General features: G+C 34.2%; 1 protein-coding gene across 1 annotated transcript in view; it reads left to right on the top strand.

The window, feature by feature from the left end:
* Positions 1–18,401, top strand: part of LOC150102458 (V-type proton ATPase subunit D-like) — a 131,126-nt gene that overhangs the window by 73,777 nt on the left and 38,948 nt on the right. The window contains exon 4 of the mRNA XM_090399750.1: positions 3,078–3,122. Coding sequence (XP_090255876.1) covers positions 3,078–3,122 — 45 coding nt within the window. The remainder of the gene's footprint in view (positions 1–3,077; positions 3,123–18,401) is intronic.

Here is an 18,401-nt window from a genome sequence, read left to right as displayed (position 1 = left end):
AATGAAAATTATAACATGTTTAAATGAGATTGGTTCCTTTATTATGAATCCTAAACTCTACAAGTTAATAATTTTTATAAAGAATTGTGGTTATTCTTTAATTATTTTACATAATGCTTATAAATAACATAAGTTATAAATTAAAGGAAAAATACTGTATAATGGAGAAGCCTAAATAAGAAAACAAGAACTTTGACTCTTGTCAAAGTTCCTTTGAAACCAGCCATGTTTTGCATCCATATAAAATAACTGATTTAATACATGCATTAAATATTTTTAATTTTGTATCTATGTAAATATTTTGGATTTCTTTAGAAACCTGATACTTATGATAGAGCAATTAATGCTATTTGCATTGTTTGTGTTCTTGTTGCAATTGCATATGTTCTTCTGGCCAGATTGCCTGTTATGAGACCAGCTAACTCACCTCTGTTTGAAAAATCCTAATAATGGTTCTTGCTTGTCCTAGAAAGATTCAAACCTAGTCTTTCCAACCAAAAGGCATCGCTGATACTACCTGAGCCATGGAGGCTCTTTGAGATGTAGTATTATGATTGCTAAATCTAAAAATCATTAATTTTCAATAAAAATGAATAATATTAGGACTACTGAAGGAAAATGTGTGCAGAACAGATGTTTAAAAAATTGATATTGTTCGTCCAGAGCTTCTATATAGGCTTATGTAGATTAAGCTAATCTATATAAGCCTATATAGATTAGCTTAATCTATATACGCTTATTTATACTTAAGTGCTTTAGGTAGTGTTATTTTAATAAACAGATAGAAACATTCTTATTAGAAAACTAAGTTTATTAATATCAAATACTTCTCTAGTTTTGTCAGAGCAAACACAGTGTCTCATCAAACAGTTAACAAGCATTAAAATCGAGTCAGTAGATAATTAAATTAGAAAAGCAAATTGGCCTTTTCCTTAATAATTAAATAAATAAAATCAATTAAACAGGATAAAACAAATATTTGAAGTACATTTCTTGCCATTTGATATGTGGTCAGTAATTATAATGTGGTCACATAATCTTGGACATTCTTTATGTTTTGGAAGATGTAAATCCATGTGCTCTTCACATCTCAGCAGATCAATTAATTTGGTCATACTAATTGTGATCACATGAACAAGGAATTCTTATACAAGAAGAGACTAGGGACACACTTTGCCTTTAATAGAAGGGTTTAAAAAAGTAATCCATTTTCTGAACAAGAGAAGGAAGTGGAAAAGTTGAATTTTTATAATATGAGCATTTCTTTTGGAAATACCTTTGACATAAGAAACAGTTATCACTTTCATTCTCATTAGTATTGTTTAGGCAAATAGTTATTTAGCATCTTATTAATAATGGATATATTCTAACCATTAAAAGAAAGTTCAGTCTGTATGCAATCATATTCATGGGCCAGCAGATCTTCATTAAAGTAAATGACATATGCTTTGATAGCACCAATAAAACTGAGTTGTATTTCAGTTGTATGGATTTTTTCATTCATAAATTCATGGAAGTCTCCCATGAAAGGTATGGAAGTTGAGCCAAAGAATCTTTACACCAGTATGTTGTGCTGTCTAAAATTTTATTTATCTCTTTACAGCTTATTAGAATCATTAGAAATCAGGGCAACCTATAAGTAGTCTATTACACATTCAAAGATATCTTCCTATGATATTCTGAGCAATTATAGTTGCAATCACTCTCTCTTTGTCAGCCTTAGTAATAAAATTTCTTGAGACTGCCTTTGAATAGCTAAAGATTCATGTTCAGCAAATATTACACTTGTGGATATTAACCCTTTACAATAATTAAACTACTTCATATCTTAATGTATTTAGCAATTTCAGCAGGATGGTCACAAAGCATCTCATTATTAATCACACCAGAAAATTGATTCTGTTTAGGAATATTAACATATCCATCTTATATCCAAAACCATGATGCTAGATATGAAGACCATATGGATTATATCTGTTTCTGAAAACTTGCATTGTCCAGATTGGTTGACCATGGCATAACCACTGCCTAAATATGAACAAGCTTGATGCTATGTCAGTTCTTGCATTTTGGAGATTGTTATTCAAACTCTGAACATTTGTTGTTCTTAAAACATGCTTTTCATACTCTGGTAAATCAATCTTTTGAGGTTGTCTTGCATTTTTCAGTATATCTAATTAACTTCATTTAATGTTAACTGCTGCTTGGCACTGTGTTCTCTTTGATGATTCTAGTATAACTTGAGAAATATTAGTTGCTAAATCATTAAGAAATTTTTTTTCTAGTAAACTGTTTCCATCCATTTTTATTTCATTAAAACTTAGAGACTGTGGGTTTGAATTCCATGTAGATGTATGGATATGTTTGAATCCCACATTTGCAAAAGGTGATAAATGAGTTTCTTTGTCCTGTGTAAGACAACTATCTTGCATAGTGGTAGTCCACCCAAGTTAATAATGTACTATAAGTTTTACAACATTTAATAGGTAGAATTATCATGAAAAATAAAATCATATATATCTGAAATGTGCTGATTTATATATGTGTGGTGTTCATCTTCTAGAAAGGAACTTATTCTGTTTAAAATTTTTTAATTTGTGTTACATACATTTAATGTATACTCAAAATGCAAGGAAATATTTTGTTTTCATTTTGTTAGTTTGTATAAATTATATTTATTGTTCATGTTCAGTGCATCTGTAGTGCTGTTGCAGGAATGATGTTACATTTGTCCTTTGGATGAAATGACCTAGATTTTGACTTCCTCTAGTAGAACACAAAATATCATTATAAAGACTTTTCAGCTGAAGATGAGCCAACCATTATTCAGTTTTGTGGCCCCAAGAAACAAATCCAGTGAGAGAAAGTTAATAGCCTCAGTTGCTTCAACCGTAATTCCATCCACTACCATTATCTATTATTCATCCTGAATCAGCTAAAGTGTTTTTATATGAGAGCTTAAAAAAGTTGAGAAACCATGACTTACAAAACAAGTTATTCTTCTAATCAACATATACTTGAGGGTGTTTGTTGGCTTAACCTTTTTTGCTATTGAAATAATTTTCTTTTATTTTCAGGAGTGAATTTGCCTGTATTTGAAAGTTATCAAGATGGAACAGACAGTAAGTTTTTCTTTTTTTCTTTTCTTTCTTTCTTTCTTTTTTTTTTTTTTTTTGTTGAAATTGAAAATGCAAAGCTTATTGACTAAAGTGTAGCAGTTGCTTCTTGAGTTACAACTCATTGTTATTTGTTTTGGTTCTTATAAGAGTATCATCTTTTGTAAGTACCTGTTACAGAAAACAACAAAATAAATTTTGTTTTTAGTAGATGGCATCACAACATATTTAAGAATTATTTTATATATGTTTTTTAGATTGCATCTGAAAAAAAGGCAACCGTTAAAATTCATCATGATGTTCCAAATTGGATAATGTATATTAGAGCTATATCTAACTTAATATTTACTGAAACTTGCCTTAAAATATGACACGATTAATGCATCCTGAATGACATTATAAACAATTTGTTTTCCATTCATTAGAAATCCACTACTTTCTTCCTTTGAGAATCACTGTTATCTGTATTGAGTTTTCTTCCTTGTTACTAACAATGGTTCTAACAAAATTCTTTCAGTCTGTTTATTGTAGCCTCTAGGAGTAGATCTGTCCAGCTGAAATACTGGAATAAAGATTAGCCCATGAGGAGTATAAAATGCAGGTCAGAAAGGCAACAAACAACGTAGAGAAAAGTGCAGTATGAGAGGAGGTTGACTAGTCAAGCCAGAGAAAATTCATGAGAAGTTTTATGCTCAAGCAATCAAGAGGACATATATATGGAAGGGTGACATTGGTAGATGGTTATGGTGGTAGAGTGACTGTGATTGACTAGTATCCTGTGGTTATGCTTTTTTTCATGATTGTAGGATACTGGTTAAACAGTGATATAATCCAGGAAACGGCCAATTTTTAGGCTGTTCCTAGAGTGCTCTATTTAAAAATGTTTTAATAGTTGAAGGATACTTAGCAGATCAGTGGCCATGCCAATGATGGGTGCCCATTCCTCATTGATGCTCATGGTGAATGCAGGTGGCTGTTCTGTTTTGTACACCCCAGTTGATTAAAAAAAAAAAACTATGGAACAGCAAATCGTGAAATTTAGCCAGTGGATGAACAAACCACAATCCAACATGCCTACCTCTTTATATGGGTCTCCAAATTAGGTACCTATAAAAGTACCCATGTTTATGCCTAATCACTTATGATATGTATATGATTTGTAGGAGAGACACCATTGAAGACTGGGGTGGGGGGATAAAAAAAAATATCCTTTAACATGAATGTAACTGCCAACTTGCTTTGTGGATAGTAGGTGGAGGGTTAGGCAAAAACCTGTGGAGAAGAATCATCCCAATGTCATGTTCAGCAGAAACAGACAGGAAGCAACAGTCTCATGATATGGGAAATGTTTTCCTGAAGTCTTGATGCCTGTAGGGAGTACTTCAAAGGCTTAAAAAATACTGATTCATTAGGGCTGATCGGATACATCCCTTTCCTGATTACTATAATGCTATACCATGTTCCTGGTAGAAAGTGATAAAAACCAATCAGAGGATTGCTGTAATACTATGGACATTAATCAGCAAAGACAAAGTGGCAGTGGTTCCATTGTATTAGACCCTGATCAGACCACATCTGGACTGTTCTCATTAAGACTTGGGAGAGGTGGTTGACAAAAATGATTTCAGGACCGAGGATAGATTGAAAGCATGAAGTTTGCATGGTTTGGTAGATAGAAGATGTGTTGCAGAGTTTAAGTTGCTGAGAGGTATTGACTGAATGTAGAGATTTTTCAAATGGTAAAGCAAAGGAAAGGGATTAAGAACTAAGACTATTCTGAAATGTGATTGAGAAGAGGAAGAAGTTTAGCATATGATGTGTGTGGTGCATGAAAGGCTTTTCCAGCACATAAAATTATGCTGGAAAAGTCTTTTACTCAGCATTAAATCTTCTTTTCTCCTTTCCTCCTCACTGTCACATCAAATTAAAAAATATATAGCACAAAGTTTGCTTTCAAAACATCCAAAAAAACTTATTGCTATAACATTCAATAATTACTGTTGATATTTAAGTTTTAACTGGATTGTATTTGTATTCAGCAGTTTTTTGAACATCAAAGTATTTTTAAGATGTTACTTTGTTGTGTTTCTAATCTGGAAACGTCAAAATGTTCTAAGAAATTACTTCATCATTTAGGATATACCCTTCTTCTTTGTCACAGTACAATTTTTAAAGAGATACTAATTGTGGGAAAATACTTAGTTTTATTCTATCTTTCTATATACTCAATACTTTTAGCTATGATGCTTATCAAACAACAAAAAAAAAAAAACTTTTCTTTTTGTGTGTGTGGAGATTCCTTCACCCTGGAACCAAATCCCTCTCAGTGATTGCCGAGTGTGATACATTTGGGTTTGAGTGAGTACTTATTATACCCCCCCCCCCACACACACATACTTCAGGACGTGTTCTCATTTTTGCAGTATTATTTGTTAGTAATTTGATGGCCGGTTTTTTTTTTTTGGGGGGGGGGGGGAGGGGAAGACTAGTCATTATTTTAAAATAATTATCTTAAAATACAAAAAAACATGATGTTATTCCACATTTCAGTGTTAGAAAATCTATTACTTCATTGTATTGCTTGGAGAAACAATTTCTCCACAAAATTATTTCTTGAAGAAACAGTTGTCTTCTGAAGCAGGCGTTTCTAAAACTATTATTTTTTTTATTTGATTACATCGGCTGCTTAAACTTCTGGCCTAGCATCAGTTGTTTAGAGTAGCAAATGGCTGAAAGTATTCTGATTTTTACAAATAGATTTTCTGTTATATTCTACTTGTATTTTTTATAACAAATGATTATAAAAAATCATTTGTTATAAAAGAGTTCATTTCGATTGCCATAATGCTCTCTGCCTTGGGAACAACCTTGAAAGCTGATGTTACCCACCACTCTTGAGAAAGAAAAGATAGAACACATCCCAGAAGGAACATAAAGACCTAATTAATAGCCCAGCATACATCAGGAATTTAATTTTCATCCTTTTGATGGATTAGCCAACTTTCTAAACTGAAATGCTGATGTTTCTTTCATAAACTGATGGTATTTTTGTTAAAATTAATTCTGCCTAATCACTCTCAGTAGCATATGTTTTCTTTGTAAAAAAAAAAAATATATATATACATATATTTTAAAGAATAAATATTTAATGACTTAAACCGAAATAAAATATGAAGTTTTAATGAAAATGATACAACTAGTTTCAGCTTTTACAGCCTTCTTCAGGTATCCACTAAAGGTAGAACACAGTAATAAAAATTGAAGTTACAAAAAACTGAGAATTACAGGCAAAAAATGCAGTACATAATTGACACAAAAACATTGTATTTTTCAAGTTGTTCTATGTAATGCGCTATTGTTTGTTGCATGCGAGCTTGCAAGTTCTCGTGAATGCCAGTATTGAACAACTGCAGCATGGCTATCAGGGATATTGTAACTCAAATTGCTGTTCAAATGTTCAGGATTTAGGAGGATTTCTCTGGACTTCACGATTTTCCTTTCAAACTCCTCACTGCAACGGAAAACGTTTTCGGATTTATCTCAGCAAACTGAGTGACTCTGTAGATCATCATGAGGATTGTTTGAGAAAAGAACATGACTGGATAGGGCAGATGCATGTGATCTTTTATAGGAGATGTCTCTCTTATGCTCCTCAATACAAAGTTCAGCAGATTTGTTAGTCTCTCCAAAATAAGGAATATTACAGTTGCACCATAACTTGTAAACACCTGGATATTTCAGGTTGTGATGAAATCGTGGAGTCCAGGGAGATCCTCCTAAATCCTGAACATTTGAACAGCAATTTGAGTTACAACATCCCTGATAGCCATGCTGCAGTTGTTCAATACTGGCATTCACGAGAACTTGCAAGCTCGCATGCAACAAACAATAGCGCATTAGATAGAACAACTTGAAAAATACAATGTTTTTGTGTTAAAAAACGTTTACTTTTCTTGACCAAAAAGTTCTGGAAAGACTTTTAATGGGATTATATTGATCAAGTGCATGTAATAAACAACTAAGTTATACCAACTAGTTTCACCAACTAAGGCTGTTGGCATCTTCAGGGTACATAACTGATGTAAGGCACTAAAAAGTAAAAAACTGTTACAAACTATAATCAACCGATTCCAATTATATTAAACAAAGAACAGAGCGAGCGCGTACAATACATTCATAGAGTGTGGATGATATCACTTGTTGTTATTTAGGAACATTCTATAGTTGGCACTATAATTCAGTTCTGGCGAGTTTAGTGATTTTAAACACCAGTGATTACGAAGATAAGATTAACAGCTTATTGTCGGATACATCAACCTACCGTGTCCTAGTCACAGACCCAACACTAAAGAACCACAATGATACCAACGATTTAATACGTCATATGGTGAACTGGTCTATAGACTTAAAACATAGATTGAAATCCATGCATCCACTAACACCAAGACTATATGGCGCTCCTAAGGTACACAAAAATGGAATAACACTACGCCCGATTGTGGATGGAATCAATTCACCAACTTATCTGTTATCTAAACACCTGGCAGGCCTCCTCAAACCACACATTCATAATTCGGATACTTATATACGAAATTAGCAACATTTCATTGAGAAACTGAACAACATCTCTATCTCCGATATGGATTTACTCGCCAGCCTGGATGTTACATCTCTATTCAGTAACATCCCTGTGGAGGAAGTCATCAACATTTTAGGAAGTTTGCTCCCACAAGACATTACCTCTCTGTTCCGTCATTGTTTAACATCAAACTTTTTCTTATGGAATAAAACCATATATCAGCAATTGACTGGCCTTGCAATGGGTAGCCCGCCCCTCTTCTCCATCTTGTGCTGATCTCTTTATGGAGGATTTTGAAAGTAAAATCTTAACTCAAACAGACCCTAAACCCACAGTATGGTGGAGATATGTGGACTATATCTTTATCGTTTGGAACCACACAAAATAGGACCTGTTCGACTGTCTTAACAAATCAACTCTACACCACACAATCAAATTCACTCTAGAACTTGAAAAAGATAACCAATTATCATTTCTGGACACTTTAATTAAGAAGCTTCCGAATGGTGGTATCAACCTCTCAGTTTACCGCAAACCTACCAATACAGGACGTTATTTACATTTCACTTCCTGTCACCACATTTCTCAGAAATGTGGTGTCATTCTTTCCTAGGATTGTACACATGTTGAAGAAACTTGCCTCTCTCCTTACAACAGATCAACAAGACCTCCAGGAAGAACTAACCCTGATATCCACCAACCTTACCATGAATGGATTTCCTCGAAGACTCGTCCACAAGGTACTTTTCTCTGAACCCCGACAAAGACAACAAGATGATGTACGTTATATTTCTACCATCGTCATTCCATACTTAATGACAGTTTCCAATAAGATTGCTAGACTCCTTAGACCACATAAAATAAGAGTGGCCTTTAAACCTGCAGAAATGATTAGACAATTCTTAAGATCTCCAAAAGATAGCCATCCTTTCTCCAAATATGCTGGAGTTTATAACATACCCTGCACATGCGGCTTGAATTACATCGGCCAAACTTCAAGGAGCCTTGAAATTAGGCAAAAAGAACACATAGGTGACGTGAATAATAACAGAGAAGAAAAATCGGGGTTAGCTTTTCATTTCTCAAGAACGAACCATACCATAGAGTGAGATAGAAGCACAATTCCTTACATGAAGGAGGACTTCCGCTCCCGAATTTTTAAGGAGGCCACAACAGTTGCCCACTGTATACAAAACCTTAACAGGAACCAACGACTAATCTTGCCCGTGATCTGGAAGACCCTTATCAGATCCTTCAACTCGCCAGAACTGAATTATAGTGCCAACTATAGAAGATTCCTAAATAACAACAAGTGATATCATCCACACTCTATGAATGTATTGTACGCACTCTGTTCTTTGGTTAATATAATTGGAATCGGTTGATTATAGTTTGTAACAGTTTTTTACTTTTTAGTGCGTTACATCAATTATGTACCCTGAAGATGCCAACAGCCTTAGTTGGTGAAACTAGTTGGTATAACTTAGTTGTTTATTATATGCACTTGATCAGTATAATCCCATTAAAAGTCTTTCCACAACATTTTGGTGTCAATTATGAATTGCATTTTTTGCCTGTAATTCTCAGTTTTTTGTAACTTCAATTTTTATTACTGTGTTCTACCTTTAGTGGATACCTGAAGAAGGTTGTAAAAGGCTGAGACTAGTTGTATCATTTTCATTAAAACTTCATATTTTATCTCGGTTTAAGTCATTAAATATTTATCCTTTAAAATGTACCATTACAACCAAGTAGAAGCTCAGGAATACACACACACACACACACACACACACACACATATAGACATTCAACAATGTTTTAGAGGTGGAGTGCTTTGGGGAGAATATTTATTCCACTAAAACTACAGACATTTCAGAATATAGTTTATTTTTAAACTGTTCACAAGAGAAGTAAAACGTATTTAACTTGGAGTTCAAACTAACAAAAGATTTGTCAAGGTCAGACTTAAAACTTACTGAAAGAGTATTCAACCACTGGAATAAACTTCCCAAATGTAACAGATGCTTTAGAAAACTTCAAAAGATGCCCTAGAAAAGTATTTGGGAAAAATTGATTTAATGTAACTGCTATTTCTTGCAGTTTGTGCTTAGGTACAATACTTTTGATGGAATGGTTAATAAATAGTTTTCTTGACTCAGTACACAATAACTTCCTGCAAAAAGTTATTGCAGTCTATTCTGTTTAATTGTGGCAGCCACTTTTTTGTACCAAATCTCAAAGAACGGAAACCAAACCAACGTATTAATACATAATTTAAACACTTAATTGGGACAGTAGCTGAAAAGGAATTTAGCAATTTTTGATATATTTTATGGATTTTTCGAAAATATGGCAACACTACGTACACTAATATTTGGCAACACTAGCGTGATGCGATTCAGTTACCCTTCGTTGTGCGTCTGGCAAGTACGTGTCTGCTTAAGAATCTACCCTTACTATATACTGTACCTAGCGATATCGATTTATTATGGCAATTTTATTTAAAATTTTTAAATCTTTGCCAAGATGCCAAGAAATGATTTTACACTTTCACGTAAAATTGCTTTGCTGGATAAAATTAAAAGCCAGCCATTAAATACAAGCCATCGTAGACTTGCTGATATAACTGGTGTACCAAAATCTACCATAGCACGTCTCCTACAACAAGAAAATCAACTGTGTGAGGAGTGGACATTACAGAAAGAAATTCCAGGAACATCCAAAAAAAAGCGTGATGGAAAGGATCCAGAAGTCGAAGAAGCATTAGATGAATGGTTTTCTATAGTTAGCAGGCAAGGCATGAATATCAGTGGCCCAGTGTTGAAGGCGAAGTCAGAGGAGATCTCTAAAAAGCTGGACCACAATGATTTTAAAGCAACTGCTAGTTGGTTGTCTCGATGGAAAGCGAGACACAATATCAAATTTAAAAAAGCGCACGGCGAAAAGGGCAGTGCCGACAATGTAAGCACTGAACAATGGCAAAATATTAAAATCCTTACTTTTTTAGAGAATTTCTGTTCAGATGATATTTACAACGTTAATGAAACCGGCTTCTATTATCGTGCTATGCCAGAAGGCTTCCTTTGTTATAAGCAAGCACTCTCAGGGTATAAAAGGGCAATGGACTGCATGACTGTGTTATGCTGTGCAAATATGTCAGGTACGGACAAACGAAAACTACTAATCATAGGAAAAAATGCTAAGTCTCGATGCTTTAAGGGGTTAAGAATAGAGAGTTTGCCAGTAGAGTACCATGCCAATAGTAATGCGTGGATGACTTCTGAAATTTTTTGGAATTGGCTTACGAGTTGGGATGTAGAATTACAACGTAAGCAGAGGAAAATTTTGTTGCTTCTCGATAATTGTGCTACACACCCTCATTTAGATAATCTAAAAAATATAAGGCTGGAATTTCTTCCTCCTAATACAACATCCTTAGTGCAACCAATGGACATGGGGATAATAAAAAATTTAAAGACGTTGTATCGAGGAAACTTGGTTAATTATATACTGGAATCCATTGATGAAAACCTATTAACAAGTTCATCAACAGCCAGAGAGATCAGTGCAAAAATTTCTATTCTGCAAGCAATACAGTTTGTCTCTGACAGTTGGTGAGCTATAAAAAGCAGCACAATACAAAACTGCTTTGCTGTTTGTGGTTTAAAATCTTTGGAGGTTCTTGAAATTTTTAGTAGTGATGAAAATGAAGACATTCTGCAAGCTCCTATCATGAATAATGAAGAATTTTCAACAATAGATGACAATTTACTATGTTACGATGAAAATGAAAACTTTGAAGACGCAATTGTTGAAGTCATTAACATGTTCACTGCCACGCAACTTCGGCATAGTCTGTTCTCGTACGCTAAGCAATTTCACTTCTTCAAGGTCAGTATGGTAATCTCGTTGCCGGCAGAAAGCGTCATACGAGTATACTCGTAGTTGGCTTGTGCAGAGCATATACTATCTATGAGAATACACAGTTTTGATGCTAGCTCCACAAGCCAATCATTTTCACTTCTTCAAGTCAGTACAGTAATCTCGTTGCCGGCGGTAAGCATCATACGAGTATACTTGTAGCTGGCTTGTGTAGCTGGTTTACCAACTACCAGTATACTCGTAGTTGGCAGTGAACATGTTAAATTCAAATGTCAAAAATTTGACAAAGAATGCGATGATGAGGATGATGACTCACCTGTGCTTGTAACTAATCGTGAGGCCAAAAAATTTATAGTCGTGTTACAGCGTTATTTTATGCAGGAAGGTAATGAAGGAAGCCCTACATCCGCACTGAATATCTGTGCTGATTTTGTAGAACTGCAAAATTTCAAAAGCAAAAGACAGACTACACTTGATGCATTTTTGCAGAATTAAAATTTGAAATTGTAAAAGTTATCATGCATGCATTATTTTTTCTGCACAATTTATAGTACAAATATTTTCTGTATTTTGGTTTTAATAACCCATTAAAATAGATACCTAATTATTATTTTTTGACCTACTTATATATTTACCTGCATATTACATATTTTATTTTAGAATTTATTATTAGTTCGTTTAATTGGGGCAGCCCCTGAATTGGGCCAAAATGGATTAGTCCCAACGTATCCCATTTAAGCGGAATCAACTGTATTTATTTAGAATATGGGGAAAAACACAAGAAATTAATGAGTAAAACTATATACAGACTGACAACTCAGTTAATTGATGGCATTATCTGGGAGTAAATGCAAATTCCTGAGACCTTCAGGAAAGAGGATGTGTGTGTGTGTGTGTGTGTGTGTGTGTGTGGTGGGGAGGGGGGGGGGGGCAGTCATCTGTGATATGATAAATAGCCTGAATAGCACCATGCATGTGCAAAAGACTGAAATTCCCCACAGATGTAATAAGTGGGCACAGCAGCCTAGTCCCATGCTAAATCTGTTTAGCTGGCTCCAGAGATGTCAAGGTTGATTGAATCCTGGAGGTTTGATAGTTGGATCTGTATAATCAAGTACTTGTTTGTAGTTCATTCCAGAGTCTTTTTCACCAGTTCTGGGGACCATCATCTGATATTTCCACAATCCAGATGAGAGATCTAGAGTAAAGCGGTGGGCTGGAAGTGGAGGGGTATCTTGATATATAGCAGTGGTGTTCAACCTTTTTTACTACGCAAGCTACTTTTCTATAATAAGTTATTCGGCAATCTACTCTCTTATATATAAGTTATTCGGTGATCTACTCTCATATAGATCACGTTCCCCCAACCTGATATCTGATTACGCACAAATAAACAATTAAAAAAAATACACAACTAAAAACTTTGTGTATTTAAAAATTTATTTATCACTTTTAATTATTTTAATACAACAAAAAAACAAACAAATATATTGGAATAAAACATTTATTTCTCTATTTTGGAAAATCAAAGTTAGAAAAAACAACAGATTGATTACAAACTCACAAGTTACAGCAAATGCTGGTTGATTAAAAAAAAAAAAAAAGTTAATGTGAAATTTGGTATTGATATGAAGAAGTGGCCAGTTGCAGACAATCATCCAAATAATCATTTGTAATTTGGTTTCTTAATTGATTTTTTATGATGGTCATATTTGAAAAAGCGGATTCTGACAAGTATGTCTTTCCGAAACAGAACAGAATTTTTCACGCAATATTAGTTAATATTGGGAATTTTTCATGTGCATACTTCCAAATGATTTCATTTTGTTTATTGATTTTAAATGTAAACTATTCTGAATGTTTATTATCTCAAGTTCAACTTCAGCTTGGTTTATATTAAACAGCCCATAATTTTATTTGAAATTTCTGTGATGTTCAAGTTTTCTTGAAGTGGATTATTGATAAAAGTTACAATCATTTCAGTTTTATTAAAATCTTTAAATGTTGAATTTATTTCTTCCTCAACTAATTCTATTTCACGAATAAATTCTTTTAAATCATAGCGAAGCATTTCTTGATTTTGTTCAAAAAATTTTAATAAATATGGGAGATGTCTAAATTCGCCGTCATTTATATTTTTCTTTAATAAAAGTAAGTATTGCTGGAAAGTTTTTATTGAACTTAACATGTCAATTAAATTTTTATCTCTACCTTGTAACTCTAAATTTAAATTGCTTAATTTCGTACAGAAATCTACTAAAAATGATGAGTGTAACAACCATCTTTTATCACTCGATTGTGGATAAATATCTCCTTTTTCATCAAGAAGATTTTTTATATCGTTAATTAATACAAGAAATCTTTTTAAAAATTGACTTCTGCTGAGCCAGCGAACATTATTGTACAACAGAAGTTCCCTATCATCATCTGCCTGTAATTTAAATAACTGCCGTTGCAGGGCTTTTCCTCAAACAGAATTTACAATTTTAAATGTAATATCCAAAACATCTTTTGTGTTTAATCTTTTACTATACAGTACTTGTTGGTGAATAATACAGTTGTACGTTAAAAAAATCGGGCTATTTGTCATTGTTTTTACATAATGAAATGAAGCCTGATTTATTACCTATCATTGCAGGAGTACCATCAGTAGTAATAGACACAAGTTTAAAAAGCGGAAGTTTGTGTTGTTTCACAAATTCATCAAATGCCGAAAAAATGTCTTCTCCCCTAGTCCTTCCCAATAATGGTATAATTTTCAAAAGTTCTTCATTACTTTAATAATCTTGAAATACCATGCGAATAAATTCCATTAACTGAGCAATATCAGTGAAGTCGTTTGATTCATCAAATTATAATGAAAACACAACACACTTGTGAATGGCTGACATTAACCTCGCCTGGAAACTTTTCTCTGGCAATTGGAACTCTTCCTTTCGGCAATTTGAAACCTTGTCTGTGGCCTAGAAGTAGTCTCTCTCTCTAGTGATGTCTCGAACCCAGAAGCTCCTTTCTGGAAGCGGGAAACCTCCTCTCTCAAGCAACATGGATCCGGGCAGTCTCTCTGACAGCGACTCTGGATGGCGGCCTCCTCTCTGACAGCAATTCTGGAACCAGGACCCCTTCTGCTTGCTTCAGTCTCTTTTTATTAGGTCTCCTCTGAGACCTCGCATGAAGTTTGGCAACCCCCAAAGAATCGGTATGAGTCTTTCATCTTAAGTTTCAAGTTCGGCATGCCTTTTGTTCTCCTCCGCTTTCTTTTGATTGTAAGTTGCTGGCCATCGGAAAGTTGTTTGAACTCTTTCTGACTGACTTCTGAGATTGCAAACCTTTCTCATACATACAAGTTTCAATAACAATCTTTCTAATGCCGCCATGTACAGCTTTGGTGACAAAAACATTACCTTTGTTTTTAACACTAACATATTCTTATTAAAGCAGTATATACAGTTAGCTTCAAAAGAGTTATTTACAAAAACATCTAATACAAACTATACCGAGATAAACAATGTTTATTTTTTTACAATATTCACGTGGGACTTAACCTAAGTAAAAAATTGATGTAATATGCTTTGGAATATTTAATATTTAAGCTACAATCGAGTTTTTACATTTTGCTTATAATCGTATTCACTCGGCTCGCTATTTGACTTCCACTGATCCAAATTAATTCATTTATCTGGACTTATAAGAAAATTACCGATTTGACAAATTTAACAAAAAATAAATAAACAATAGCAATACACTTAAAACGAATTAAAAATAATACAAAATAATGATAAATAAAATATTTTGTTTTCAGTTTTAATTAAATTTGTAAGTAAGGAGGAATACACAAGAGATCGACCAAAAATTGCTCTGCGATCGATGGGTCGAACATCCCTGATATATAGGAAGGTACATGTTATTTCTGATTTTATTTATTTCTTTGATGGTAGCCTCTTCTCTTTTCAAGCACAGAGGAGTGATGTGGGAAAGAACAGGCAACCATGAAAGAGGAGTAGATACCAAGATACCAAAGATGGTTCGCATTGTTATGTTAAGCTGTATGGTGACTTTAGCCCCAAACTGAAACAATACTCTGTATTAGTTTTCTACAAGCTTCTTAGTTATTTAGGTAGAAAGCTAAAACAACAGTTTTGCTGTGGTTAGGAGGTAGTAGTTAGTAATTTCAAAGTAGTTATTACTTTATGTATATTTACTGTTAAATATAAGACCATCAAAAGTATTTTGCCTTCAAGGATTGTTTGTGGTCTGATGATGCTATATAAGCTTTGCTTCATAACACTGTAGCACAATATATTTTTCTAAATAGTGAAGCAGATGGGAATGAAGAAACTTCCTTCATTCCCATTTGCTTCACTATTCCTTCCTTTCTTTTGGACTCTCTGATTGTAGTGGTGGTGGCAGATTAATGTTAGTAACTCTTGTCACTGTTTTTGACATATCTCTTTGACTTGAAAGCCTTCAAATTCTTTATCTTCTGAATCAAACCTACATGAACCAAATTCTATTTCTCTTTCATGAGATGAATACAGTGTGGTGCCCATATTTCTCATTATTGTAATTTGCCATGATCTTCATGGAAACTCTCTTCAAACTCAATAAGATTTAACTACTTTGTTTCTGTTGATGCATTATTCCACGTGTTGGGCAATGGCACTATAGTTTGGTTGCAGGCTGCCAGGCAATGTGAATATTCCCACTAGCTGGAATCTTGATTTCTGGGATCTTGTCTAATAATAAGAGTAGTGATTTCCAGATTAGATTTCAAAAAAGATTCCAAAATAATGACTTGTGAAACATTCCTGTAACATCACTTTCATTATTCATATATATATATATATATGTGTGTGTGTGTGTGTAGAAAGTATTTTACCTTGGGTATAATAAATGTCAAAAATACCAAGCTATTTTTAAACCTGGTTTTACTCCATTTTCCAAGTAAGCAATAGACAAACAAGTCAAGTTTGTGTCTGCAAGTGTTGCAAGTCTAGCTGATCCTGCACGTAGTGCAAGACCAAGGCAACTCATGGTAAAAGTAGAATAAGCTCTGATCACTAATCTTAATATTTACCCTTAATGCAAAGCACATCTCCTGGAGGAGATGCATGTATGATGCTTTGTATTAAAGGCAAGGGGGCCACTACCCAGACTGGTTTCGACCTTTATTGAGGTCTCATCAGTGGGTGCCAGGCTAAAAATACCAAGATTTTAGTAATACAGAGCTTATAAGTATTTTACCAGAACAAGTTACCATAAGGTGTTTTAACCTTATTAAATAAAAATCTCAGGAGGAGATATAAATTAGAAAGTATTTTACCTTGGGTATAATAAATGTTAAAAATACCAAGCTATTTTTAAACCTGGTTTTACTCCATTTCCCAAGTAAGCAAACAGACAAACAAGTCAAGTTTGCATCTGCAAGTGTTGCAAGTCTAGCTGATCCTGCACGTAGTGCAAGACCAAGGCATCTCATGGTAAAAGTAGAATAAGCTCTGATCACTAATCTTAATATTTACCCTTAAATATTAAGGTAAGTATTAAAGGCAAGGGGCCACTACCCAGACCAGTTTCGACCTTTACCCAAGGTAAAATACTTTCTACATTTATATCTTATCTAGAGATTTTTATTTAATAAGGTTAAAACACCAAGGGGTGCTTAAGGGTCAAAGCTGTATAACTGAGAGGAGACCTCCACATAGCCTTTAAAGGAATGCGGAGAACCGACCAGGGCTTCTGACCTAATGTCCAATCCTCACCTTCTCGTGGTGCACCCTGTTGGGTATCTACTTTGATACTGAACGAACGAGGATGGGCTGGCAATTTGGGATTTAGCCAACCAAATTGTATTCTTATTGGTTAAACCAAAATAAAAAATGATGGTACAACATGACAAAATTTCATGCCGGCTGGGGCGTCGCCCGGTTAAACAAGGCCCCCGTTGTTTTCGCCAGGGAACCAGGGCGAACAGCGAAAAGTCAGCTACTGGAACAAATCTGAAAATAAACCCCAACTCAACATCACCAGAGTTAAAGATCGGTACTATCAACGTAAGAAGCCTGATTGGCAAAGAAATGGAGCTAGCTGAGGAATTAGATAAGTACCAGATCGACATAATAGGGGTGACTGAAACAAAAAAGACCAAAACTGGTGAGATCTTTCTGAGCAATAAATACAAAATGTTATATTCAGGCAATGACAATCAAGGAAAAGAAGGAGTAGCCATAGTATTCAACACAAAATACGAGGCTAATCTTCTTGAATGGCAGTCAGTCTCAAGTAGAGTAATGTGGACAAATATGAGAATGGGGAACTGGACAATGAGACTTATTTGTGCCTATGGTCCCACAGAAGGTTCTATTAAGGTAGAAGTGGAGGAATTTTTTGAGGCTTTAGAAAAAGCAACTGACACAATGAAAAAGGAAAAGTTGGTCCTTGTTGGGGATCTAAATAGTAGAGTAGGAAATGATTGTGAGACATACAAAAATATTTTGGGAAAATTTGGAGAAAAGAGCAAAGCTAATAATAATGGCAAATATCTGTTGGATTTCTGCTCAGGACATGGACTTGTTATTACTAACACCATGTTCCAACATAAAAATGTGCACAAATTCACATGGAGAGAAGAGGCTAGGAATAAGAAAAGTCTCATTGACTATGTTATTGTTGATAGTGATGTTTTCTCCCTGGTGCAGGACACCAGAGTGTACAGAGGATTTGAAATTGGAAGTGATCAGTATTTAGTCTTGAGCAGGATAAAATTGAATTTCATATTGAAAAGAATAACATGTAAGAAAGTTTTAAAGCGAATAAAAGTTGAG

Source organism: Typopeltis vanoorti, chromosome 10 (assembly GCF_054136105.1).
Source record: "Typopeltis vanoorti isolate ZY-2024b chromosome 10, IOZ_Tvanoo_1.0, whole genome shotgun sequence".
NCBI lineage: Eukaryota > Metazoa > Arthropoda > Arachnida > Uropygi > Thelyphonidae > Typopeltis > Typopeltis vanoorti.
This window is presented reverse-complemented; position numbering and strand designations above follow the sequence as displayed.